At 36.5% G+C, this 11,682-nt stretch overlaps 1 protein-coding gene across 1 annotated transcript in view; it reads right to left on the bottom strand.

Moving 5' to 3' along the window:
- Positions 1 to 10,151: 10,151 nt before the first annotated feature.
- LOC126175369 (inactive pancreatic lipase-related protein 1-like) overlaps positions 10,152 to 11,682 on the bottom strand; it is a 141,516-nt gene continuing 139,985 nt past the window's right edge. The window contains exon 7 of the mRNA XM_049922136.1: positions 10,152 to 10,674. Coding sequence (XP_049778093.1) covers positions 10,587 to 10,674 — 88 coding nt within the window. The 3' untranslated portion in view covers positions 10,152 to 10,586. The remainder of the gene's footprint in view (positions 10,675 to 11,682) is intronic.

The raw sequence follows: 11,682 nt of genomic DNA, 5'->3' as shown, positions 1-11,682 counted from the left end.
TGTTAGAATTTAGTTTGATTTAGCCCCTTTTGGTTCTAACTGGAACAAAATACTTCACTTTACATGGAGTGAATGAAACGTACAAAACCTAAACAACACCTGACTATGAAACAAATTGTCTGAATCAGGAAGTGGTAGCCTAATAGTGGTACATGATCAGCTTAACAGACCTAACTGTTGGTACTGTGTTTTTAATGTCCATCTGCACAAACTATACCTTACCTACCCATATGTATAGTACAGTTGTTCATAAATTGTGCTCCACCACATGAACCCTGATGACAAATTGCTCTAACAGAACAGCACTCCCAGGTAATCAGCAAGTGAAGACCAAACAAATCTGGTAAAATCTAAATACATTGTTGAGGCCCAGTGTCCTCCAATTTGGAAGCTATACATTTGTTATACCAATTACGTGAAGTTACAAGTGCATTTATCAGGATTCACAGAGCTTATGTGACCACAACTACTTCTCATCAACATGGCTGCCCCAAACAGAACAATTACTCACAAATGAATTTACAGTTCTAAGCTGTCACTCCTATGTTGTGTGGTATATTATTCATGCTCTCTGTGCCATGTGGGACTTAATACCACAATACCAGGACAGTTTTGTATTTGCTGGCAATCCCTTAACGATGGCTTGTCACTGCTGCTGCCAACCTTTCCAGGCTGCAGTGACATCAGACAATCCACTTTAGGAATATTAATCCTTCTCATATTAGAATGGCCCAACACCTTTGCTCCAGTTGGTACACTCTCAATATGATGTTGTTGTTGTTGTTGGTCTTCAGTCCTGAGACTGGTTTGATGCAGCTCTCCATACTACTCTATCCTGTGCAAGTTTCTTCATATCCCAGTACCTACTGCAACATACAACCTTATGAATCTGCTTAGTTCATTAATCTCTTGTTCTCTGTCTATGATTTTTACCCTCCAATACTAAACTGGTGATCCCTTGATGCCTCAGACCATGTCCTACCAACCGATCCCTTCGACTAGTCAAGTTGTGCCACAAACTCTTCTTCTCCCCATTTCTGTTCAGTACCTCCTAATTAGTTATGTAATCTACCCATCTAATCTTCAGCATTCTTCTGTAGCACCACATTTCAAAAGCCTTTATTCTCTTCTTGTCCAAACTATTTATCGTCCATGTTTCACTTCCATACATGGCTACACTCCATACAAATACTTTTAGAAACGACTTCTTGACACTTAAATCTATATGCGATGTTAACAAATTTCTCTTCTTCAGAAACGCTTTCCTTGCCATTGCCAGTCTGCATTTTATATCCTCTCTACTTTGACCATCATCAGTTATTTTGCTCCCCAAATAGCAAAACTCCTTTACTACTTTAAGTGTCTCATTTCCTAATATAATTCCCTTAGCATCACCTGACTTAATTTGACTAAATTCCACTATCCCAGTTTTGCTTTTGTTGATGTTCATCTTATATCCTCCTTTCAAGACACTGTCCATTCTGTTCAACTGCTCTTCCAAGTCCTTTGCTGTATCTGAAAGAATTACAATTTCATCGGCGAACCTCAAAGTTTTTGTTTCCTCTCCATGGATTTTAATACCTACTCTGAATTTTTCTTTTGTTTCCTTTACTGCTTGCTCAATATACAGATTGAATAACATCAGGGAGAGGCTACAACCTTGTCTCACTCCCTTCCCAACCACTGCTTCCCTTTCATGTCCCTCGACTCTTATAACTGCCATCTGGTTTCTGTACAAATTGTAAATAGCCTTTCGCTCAAAATTTGAAAGAGAGTATTCCAGTAAACATTGTGAAAAGCTTTCTCTAAGTCTACAAATGCTAGAAAAGTAGGTTTGCCTTTCCTTAATCTAACTTCTAAGATAAGTCGTAGGGTCAGTATTGCCTCACGTGTCCCAATATTTCTATGGAATCCAAACAGTTTTTCCCCAAGGTCAGCTTCTACCAGTTTTTCCATTTGTCTGTAAAGAATTTGCATTAGTATTTTGCAGCTGTTAGTTTGGTAATTTTCACATCTGTCAACATTTGCTTTCTTTGGGATTGGAATTATTATACTATTCTTGAACTCTGACGGTATTTCGTCTGTCTCATATATCTTGCTCACCAGATGGTAGAGTTTTGTCATGACTGGCCCTCCCAAGGTAGTCAGTAGTTGTAATGGAATGTTGTCTACTCCTGGGGCCTTGTTTAGACTCAGGTCTTTCAGTGCTCTGTCAAACTCTTAACGCAGTATCATATCTCCAATTTCATCTTCATCTACATCCTCTTACATTTCCATAATATTGTCCAAAAGTACTTCACCCTTGTATAGACCCTCTATATACTCCTTCCACCTTTCTGCTTTTCCTTCTTTGCTTAGAACTGGGTTTCCATCTGACCTTTTGATATCCATACAAGTGTTTCTCTTTTCTCCAAAGCACTCTTTAATTTTCCTGGAGGCAGTATTTGTCTTACCCCTAGTGAGATAAGCCTCTACATCTTTACATTTGTCCTCTAGCCATCCCTGCTTAGCCATTTTGCACTTCCTGTCAATCTCATTTTTGAGACGTTTGTATTCCTTTTTGCCTGCTTCATTTACTGCATTTTTATATTTTGTCCTTTCATCAATTAAATTCAATATTTCTTCTGTTACTCAAGTATTTCTACTAGCCCTTGTCTTTTTACCTACTTGATCCTTTGCTGCCTTCACTATTTAATCCCTCAAAGCTACCAATTCTTCTTGTACTGTATTTCTTTCCTCCATTCGTGACAATTGTTCCGTATTGCTCTCCATGAAACTCTCTACAACCTCTGGTTCTTTTAGTTTATCCAGGTCACATCTCCTTAAATTCCCACCTTTTTGCAGTTTCTTCAGTTTTAATCCACAGTTCATAACCAATAGATTGTGGTCAGAGTCCACATCTACCCCTGGAAATGTCTTACAATTTCAAACCTGGTTCCTAAATCTCTGTCTTACCATTATATAATCTATCTGATACCTTCTAATATCTCCAGGCTTCTTCCATGTATGCAGCCTTCTTTTATGATTCTTGAACCAAGTGTTAACTGTGATTAAGTTATGCTCTGTGCAAAATTCTACCAGGCGGCTTCCTCTTTCATTTCTTACCCCCAATCCATATTCACCTACTATGTTTCCTTCTCTCCCTTTTACTACTATCGAATTCCAGTCACCCATGACTATTAAATTTTCATCTCCCTTCACTCTCTGAATAATTTATTTTATCTCATCATACATTTCATTGATTTCTTCATCATCTGCAGAGCTAGTTGGCATATAAACTTGCACTACTGTAGTAGGTGTGGGCTTCGTGTCTATCTTGGCCACAATAATGCGTTCACTATGCTGTTTGTAGGAGCTTACCCACTTTCCTGTTTTTTTTATTCATTATTAAACCACTCCTGTAATACCCCTATTTGATTTTGTATTTATAACCCTGTATTCACCTGACCAAAAGTCTTGTTCCTCCTGCCACCGAACTTCACTAATTCCCACTATATCTAACTTTAACCTATCCATTTCCCTTTTTAAATTTTCCAACCTACCTGCCCGATTAAGGGATCTGACATTCCACGCTTCAATCCTTAGAATGCCAGTTTTCTTTCTCTTATAATTTCCCCTGCATCCTAACTCTGAAAATATGTAATTTTATGATGAACTGCAAGGTGTACAACTTTCCTTCTGCCATTTTTACCCAACATTTGAGGCTTTAATGAAACAAATTGGTTACACATGTGTCATTCAAAGTATTTTCCATTGCTGGCCATTGCTTTCTGCCATCTTTTGGGCAGTGTACGTATCCTGCATTGAAAAATTCTTCATCTTTTGGAGCGATCCACGAATTGATCCAATTTGTGACTTCTTCGTGAGATTGGAAGTGCTGGTCAGCCAGGCCATGTGCCATTGATCTAAACAAGTAATACTCAGAGGGAGCAATGTCTGGAGAATATGGCAGGTAGGGCAGGACTTCCCATTTTAATGTGTCCAAGTATGTTTTTACCCCTTTTGCAACGTGCTGAAAAATCACTCTATTGAGCCTCTCACTGTATTGCGGCTGTTTGTCTTTTAATGCTCTGCTCAAATGCATTAATTGCATTTGATAAGGAGCACCTGTGATTGTTTCACTTGGTTTTAACACCTCATAGTATATGACGCCAAGCTGGTCCCACCAAATGCAAAGCAAGATCTTGGAGCCGTGAATATTCAGTTTGGTCGTCGACATGGAAGCATGGCCGGGATATCCCCATGATTCTTTGTGTTTAGGGTTATCGTTATGAACACATTTTTCATCCCCAGCCATAATGTGATGCAGAAATCCCTTGCCTCTGAACCAACTGTTCACAAACACACAAACGCCGTTCAACATCTCTTGGTTTCAGCTCACACGGGACCCAAGTTCCTTCTTTCTGAATCATGGCCATAGCTTTGAGACATTTTGAAATGGTTTGCTGTGTCACTCCCATGAATCATGCCAATTCTTCTTGAGTTTGATGTGAGTCTACACTCAGAAATGTCTCCAATTCTGCATCTTCGAAAACATTCTCTCTTCCACCACAATGCCAGTCTACGATGTTAAAATCACCATTTTTGAAGCATTGAAACCACTCATGACATGTTCTTTCACTAATAGCGTCCTTACCATATATACCTGAGAGCATTTGATGAGACTCAGCCACTGTTTTCTTCATACTGAAACAAAACAGTAACACCTCTCGTAAATGATGAGAATTAGGCTCATAAACTGACATTTTCAGTCAAGAACGACTTTATGATGTAGACACAAATTGACTAATGTTTGAATGAGCTTATTTTTACCAAGGTGCAAGCTAACTGCCTGATATTTGTGATCTGTTTCTTTTGACAGCTAGTTACCGTTGTTGCCACCTATCGGCAAACGGCGGAAGCAAAGTTGTACACCATATGTATTTCCTATTCATTCTATGCTGCCGTGGACTGTTCCAGCAGGTCATAACTGAGGGGGTGTCTGCTCATGCAAATTGCAAAAGCATTTTTATTTTTGGCCCTTTAATGTTCATAATCCAACCTTCCAGACTTCCTGACGCTGCACTCAGAACTTCCTTCTTGCTGACTTGCGTTTTTTGTGTGCGCCTATGCATCCCTGCATCACACGGTATTCTCACAGCCCCTGCCGGCTGTTGTCAATTCTGATTACTATGCTCAACCAAAATTAAAACATCTCATAATGTCAAGCTTGGAATTTGATTTTGGTTTCTCCAATCTCACTTTAATAAAATTTCACACCTATCTTTCCACCAGATTCCTCATCTTAATCTTTATTTTACTCCATTAGCTCAGTAACTCTGAAATGAGCCTGCACAGTGTGATATCATAACACTGTTATGTCTCACACTGCATGTGTAAGACTTGGCTTGCTCTTTTCTCACATGACATCCTGTGTACCACAGATCAAAGTGACAGGCAGAATCCGTATTCCTAGATTTCTGGAAATCATTTGACATGGTGTCCCTCCACAGATTGTAAATATAGATCCAAGCACACAGACTAGGTTTTCAGATATTTGAGTGACTTGAGGACTTCTTAAGTAATAGAACCCAGTATGTTTTCCTCAACAGTGAGTGTTCATCAAAGAGAGAAATATATCAGGAGTGCCCCAGAGAAGTGTGACGGCATAGCCCTTGTTCTATGTATACATGAATGATCTGATGAACAGGATGAACAGAAATTTGTAGCTATTCACTGATATACATTGATTTACAGGAATGCATTGTTGCTGAGTGACTCTAGGAGTATAAGATGACTTATACAGGATTTATGATTGGTGCTATGAATGACAGCTTGATCTAAAAGTAGAAATATATCAATTAATGCTGATGACTAGGAAAAATAGTCCTGTAACATTTGAATACAGCATTGGTTGTGTGCTGGTTGAGGCAGTCACATTGATGGAATGTCAAGGTGTGACACTGTAAAGTGATATGAAATGGAATGAGCATGTAAGGACAGTAATAGGGATGGTAAATGGTAGACTTCAGTTTAGTAGGAGAATATTAGGAGATCACATATTGAACACTAGTGTGTACTGCTTAAGTGTCTGGGATCTTCACCAAATTGGATTAAAGGAATACATCTGACCAATTCAGAGTCATGCTACTACATTTATTACCAGCAGGTTCAATCAACACACAATTGTTATGAAGATGCTTCATGAAATCAAGAGGGAATCCCTGGAATGAAGACAGTATTCATTTTATGAAATGCTATTGAGAAAATTTAAAGAAGCAGCATTTGTAGCTAACTGCACAATAGTTTTATGGGAGGGGAAGGAAAGACCAATTGTTCAACTATCAATCTTTTCTTCTCATTCTGTCTGATAAGTTTCCCCTGTCATGGGATTCTGGGTGACTTTTTCGAACTCTACCCCTTTTCCTAAGCTCTCCAGTTACTTTCCCTCCACACCTCTTCCTTTCCATTCAACCCTTCTGCTAGAAGCAGAAGCCACTGACTCCAAAACGTGTGTTCCACTGCCACCACTTGGTGGGTAGATTTTTTATCATCTAATTATATTTTATTTTCAAGAATTGATTATTTCTGTTGTTATAAAAAAGTAATCAGAATAACAGGCAATTTAACTTAAACTTTAACTTAAATAGCATAATGTTTAGTTATTACTAACACATTTGAAAACAGCAAATAAATAAATGATAAAGAGGAGACAGCCATGTCCTTAGGTTTAAGTTTGCCTGTTATTCTGATTATGTTTTTTATGACGAATGGATATTTGGAATTTAATTGTAAAAACTTCACTGTAAGAATCATTCTTAGCTGTTTATTTAATGTTCAAACCTATTCCCCTGTAGCTGGTCAGTGGAGAATAAACTGAATAATGAATACAAATATTGTGAGTTGCCTAATTTACAAATAAAGGCACTGCTGTTCTGTCAGAGCAATCCACCTTCCTTCCTTCTGCTGCAGTTCCACAAGTATGACAAGTCTGATAACTATGGCACTGCAGTCATCTCATTTTCACTTACTGAAGTTTGCAGGAGTGTAACACAGTCATGACTTAAAAAGAAGAAGAAGAAGAAAAAGAAGAAGAAGATGCATTGTATATGATTGAAAATGTATATCATTACAAAAGGAGTGCTTTATGGAGTAAATTCCATACTTTTAGACAAAAAGCGTACAAATTTTCTCCAGATTAAGCATGTTAGTTGTATCCTTGTTTATTCTATGTCCACCATGCGAAATCACATGTGCAGCATCAAACAAAGATAGGGCACAGCTCTTCACTGGCATGACTCTGCAGTAAAAAAGTACATTATTTCTGTATTCTTTTGCTCATGGACATGGACTAATTGTGAGTTGTGTAGCTTATCATTCATTTCTGTAACTTTTTTGAAGACTGTTGTAAGTTTATTTCTGAAATTATCATCATTTATGGAATGATTTGCACTGTACGCACTGACTCAATAACACTTCAGACATGTATGTATGTCAACATAATGCTTGAACATTCTTTGAATATATAGTAAATATTAAAATAAATTTGCAGCAGTCTCCAAGACAGTTTTATATGTACATGGTGTCCCAGGAGGAATGAGTAGTATCCAGGGATATGACAGGAATAATAATTTGAAGCAAAAAAAGTGTGGTAAACATGGGTTCTGGAATGCATAACTTTAGAGCTATAAGGACTTCTTTTATTTAATACAATTGCAGCCAAATAGTCATATACAGTTACTTTACTTTGCCTAAAGGACTAGTCCAAAACACGTTATGTACTCCAACAGCATCAAGAACTGATGTAATAACAAATGCAGTACAGCTCACTCCTGTTGGAACAAGCACACAGAAGTCCGAAAGCAAGATCAGTAATTCAGCAAAACACTCCACTATTCCAAGCAGTTGCAAGAATAATGGAAAAACAAGATCAGTGCAGCCTTACGTTTGAAAATATTACTGGTCAGTGACCGAACTGGCATGTAAAATTGTGTTTTAAAAATCATTTTTTTGTAACGGAAAAAACCAAGGATTTTCGTCAATGCTGGGGGTAGCATGAAAGACAGGATGAAAAGTATTTGTCTGAGCTGACTCAAGCTACACATTCCAAAAACTGAATTGTAAGTATCTGCCAAAATATGATGAAATATGTGCCTAATGACTCTTAGGTGGGACACCCTGTACACATATGCAGGGTGTTTCAAAACATTTTTACTAACTTTGGTGAAGGGTTCCTTACACCAAAACAAGAAAAAAGTTTAGATAAACATATGTCCAAAAATTCTTCATTTTTGAATTATTAATGAAAGTGAACAGTTTAGGTGACTAGTGATCATCAACATATAAACTCATAATAAATGCTCAAAATGTGTTTCTTTTGCTTCCAAACACACATGCACTTATTGAACCATGGACTGTCACACATTTTCAAATACTCCCTGATGGTTCTGAATGGTTTTGCAGGCACCCTTGACACATCAACGAAGCTTTCCTGCATCCAGGTGGTTAGTTGCATAGACCAATTATTTAAGGTGCACCCAAAGATAATATTCCAAAGGACTGAGGTCAGGGGAATTTGAAGGTCATGGAACTGGTATAAACATGCCAGTGCATGTTGAATACTGAGAATGAAAAGTGTTGGGAGCTTCATTGTGCCGGCCGTGGTGGCTGAGCGGTTCTAGGTGCTTCAGTCCGGAACCACGCGACTGCTACGGTCGCAGGTTCGAATCCTGCCCTGGGCATGGATGTGTGTGATGTCCTTAGGTTAGTTAGGTTTAAGTAGTTCTAAGTTCTAGTGGACTGATGACCTCAGATGTTAAGTCTCATACTGCTCAGAGCCATTTGAACCTTTTTTTTTTATGCTTCATTGTGCAGAAATTGTAGGGGTACACCTTCTAATAGGTGTTGGAGGAAGTAGGAGTAAACAGCACCTGTAAGACATGCTGGGAGAGTGTGTATCCCTACTGCACAGTCATCTACAATTCCAGCCCACATATCAACCTTAAACTGATCCTGATGTCTGGCCTGTACTGTAGCATGAGGATTGTGATTGGCTCAAATGTGGTGGTTGTGGAAATTTGCTACACCATCTCTTCCAAACATTGCTTCATCTTTAAACAGCCATACTAAGTTATCTTTTTACATTCAGAATGATGTTTACTTATTTGTTTTTACTTTACAATTAAATTACAGTTTCATAAGAGTAATGTTAAAAATTTGTTTGTTATATTTGACTAAGATTCTTATCAACACTTCCTGTTTTTGATGAAATTGCACACTTTTTACATTTGTCTGATTCTAAAATTTTCTTTTATTCACTTTGGAGTTAAATATTTTCTCATATGAACTATAATATTAATTAGTACAATCATCTTTCAAATACATATAACTCTTCATAATCTTAAATCTTCATAAGAAAACTACACAAATTATGTGATGTCAACAATCCATGTTTTATGTATCCTTATCATTATCTGAATTAGTTAACTATTTCATTTCTAGAATAATGAATGCAAGTGAAAGCAAAAGATAACAGAAAAATGGGCATAATTGAGCAGTACTAATGAACATTATGGAACAATATTCAAAATGAAAGATTAATTATGAAAAATGGGATTGAAAAATTGAGATGTATATTAGTTATGTGTATCTTATTGCTCAATAGGCAAGTCTCAGTTGGTCGCATTACAAGTTGTAGATGTAGATATGTAAAAATGCCTAAGTTAGATTGTTCTTAGTGTGTATGTACTTATTTCTGCAGCAGCATGAATTATATCTAAAACTATAATTCTGGAGAATAAAGAAAAATCTACAGAAATGTGATAGAGGTAAGGCAAAGATAAATGGGAAAATGGGAAAAAATTATTGAACAGTTCTGAACACTTTATTGCACCATTCTTAGCGATACATGTGTTATTATAACATTAGCTTCTAGGTGAAAGGGGAATTGATTATAATTTTCTGAAACACTTTTATTGCATATCAGTTTTACTGGCATGTATTACACAGTGAATTACTTGAGATTATGCAATAGCTAAGCAAAAGATAAAAAAAGTATGAGTATTTCCTACATACATAGATCATATTAAATTATTGTCTATTAGTCTTGATTATAATAATGAATGGCATAAGGAAATATATAACACTATCAGTGAAATGTGTGTTACATCAATAGCAATTTTGTAGACAGAAGTAAAATTTTGACATATTATTTCTAATTATGCCCCTTATGCTTAAGAACATAACAGTAACTGCGTTTGGTAAAACATTTTACAGTTAGGGTGAAGTGATTTGTTATATAACTGCGAATAGTCTAGGTTGAGGTTCATACAATGTATAGACCAAAAGTGGGAAATGATAAGATCTTTTCTAGAACTGAAACAATAAAAGAAAAGTTATATAGTCACATAATTGTGTAACTGAAGAGTTTCATCAAGCAATTCAGGCATTATTTGTCATTTATGCTATATTCACTGTCACTAGGACACAGAATGATTCATATGCTTGAAGTCACTCAAATCTTGTTTCAAATAACGTTTGTTATTTTCTCACACCCGCTTTTCATGTCATGGTTGCCTTAGGCTCCTGAAAACTGTCACACATTTGATTCAGTTTATTGAAATGTTGAAAGCTCCAGCGGTACCTCTGGCATATGGTGGTTGTATATTAGTGAAGAGAAAATAGCTGCCTGTTGCACTGGAAGAAAGATTATAAAATATTTGTGATCAAAATTGCTTAACATCTACATAATATTTTGATATGTACTACAAGGATTACAGGGATTTACAAGACCATACAGGTGGCTATAACAGAGATATACAATAACTTATCACAATTACAGATCTTCATTTATTAAGTTCAAAATATGCTAGTCACTCTGAAAGTTTTGAGAATTCTGCAGTCACTGGTTCAGATCTCAGAAAGTCACATGAGAGCACCATTGAACCTAGTTTCATGTTGTAGTTTTAAATGTAATAGAATTAGGATATGTGGTGAAGGATTTCTATTAACTGGAAGTATTTTTAGGTGATGAATTACTGTGATTTGATGGGTGTTGTGCAGACAGTCTACTGAGCAACTGCACGTGGCTTTCTTGAGCTCTTCTATTTTCATAGTCATAATCTTTCTTTGCTTCAATTGGTATGGCCATTAGAGAAATTTTGTTGAAAATGGATAGAGGTTCAGGTGCTGAACAACAGACACTATCAAAGGAAATGTGATTAATGATAAGTGACTTTTGAAAATAGTATACATTTTCAGTTCACTTTTGGGATTTTAATGGTGGCTGTTCCAATATATTACATAAGAATATTCATGTGTATTGTGGGTTATTCATCACATGATATACATTTGCAAACAAAATGGTTTGTATATGGGAAAGATTCCAGAAATTTAAACTATAATTGGAATAATTTTTTGCACTAATAAAGAGTGAAACAGCATTAAAATGTTATTTCTTTGAAGAGCAATATATGTATTGTGATATGGAACAAGCTCAAATTCATTGACTGAGTAAGGGCATTTCTTTTCAGTGGCTTTCTTTTCAGTGAACCTAACTGGATGTGAAATTAACTTGTTCTCTCTTAATTTACCATAATGTTCATCCTCATACAGTTTAAGTTGGTAGGTGGGAAGTATAAAATTTTCTTTGTTTCTTTTATCTCCTCTACAAACAAAGTGATTTTCTTCAAGTAATTGCTTCCT

The sequence above is a fragment of the Schistocerca cancellata genome, chromosome 3 (genome assembly GCF_023864275.1).
Source record: "Schistocerca cancellata isolate TAMUIC-IGC-003103 chromosome 3, iqSchCanc2.1, whole genome shotgun sequence".
In the NCBI taxonomy this organism is placed as follows: Eukaryota; Metazoa; Arthropoda; class Insecta; order Orthoptera; family Acrididae; genus Schistocerca; species Schistocerca cancellata.
This window is presented reverse-complemented; position numbering and strand designations above follow the sequence as displayed.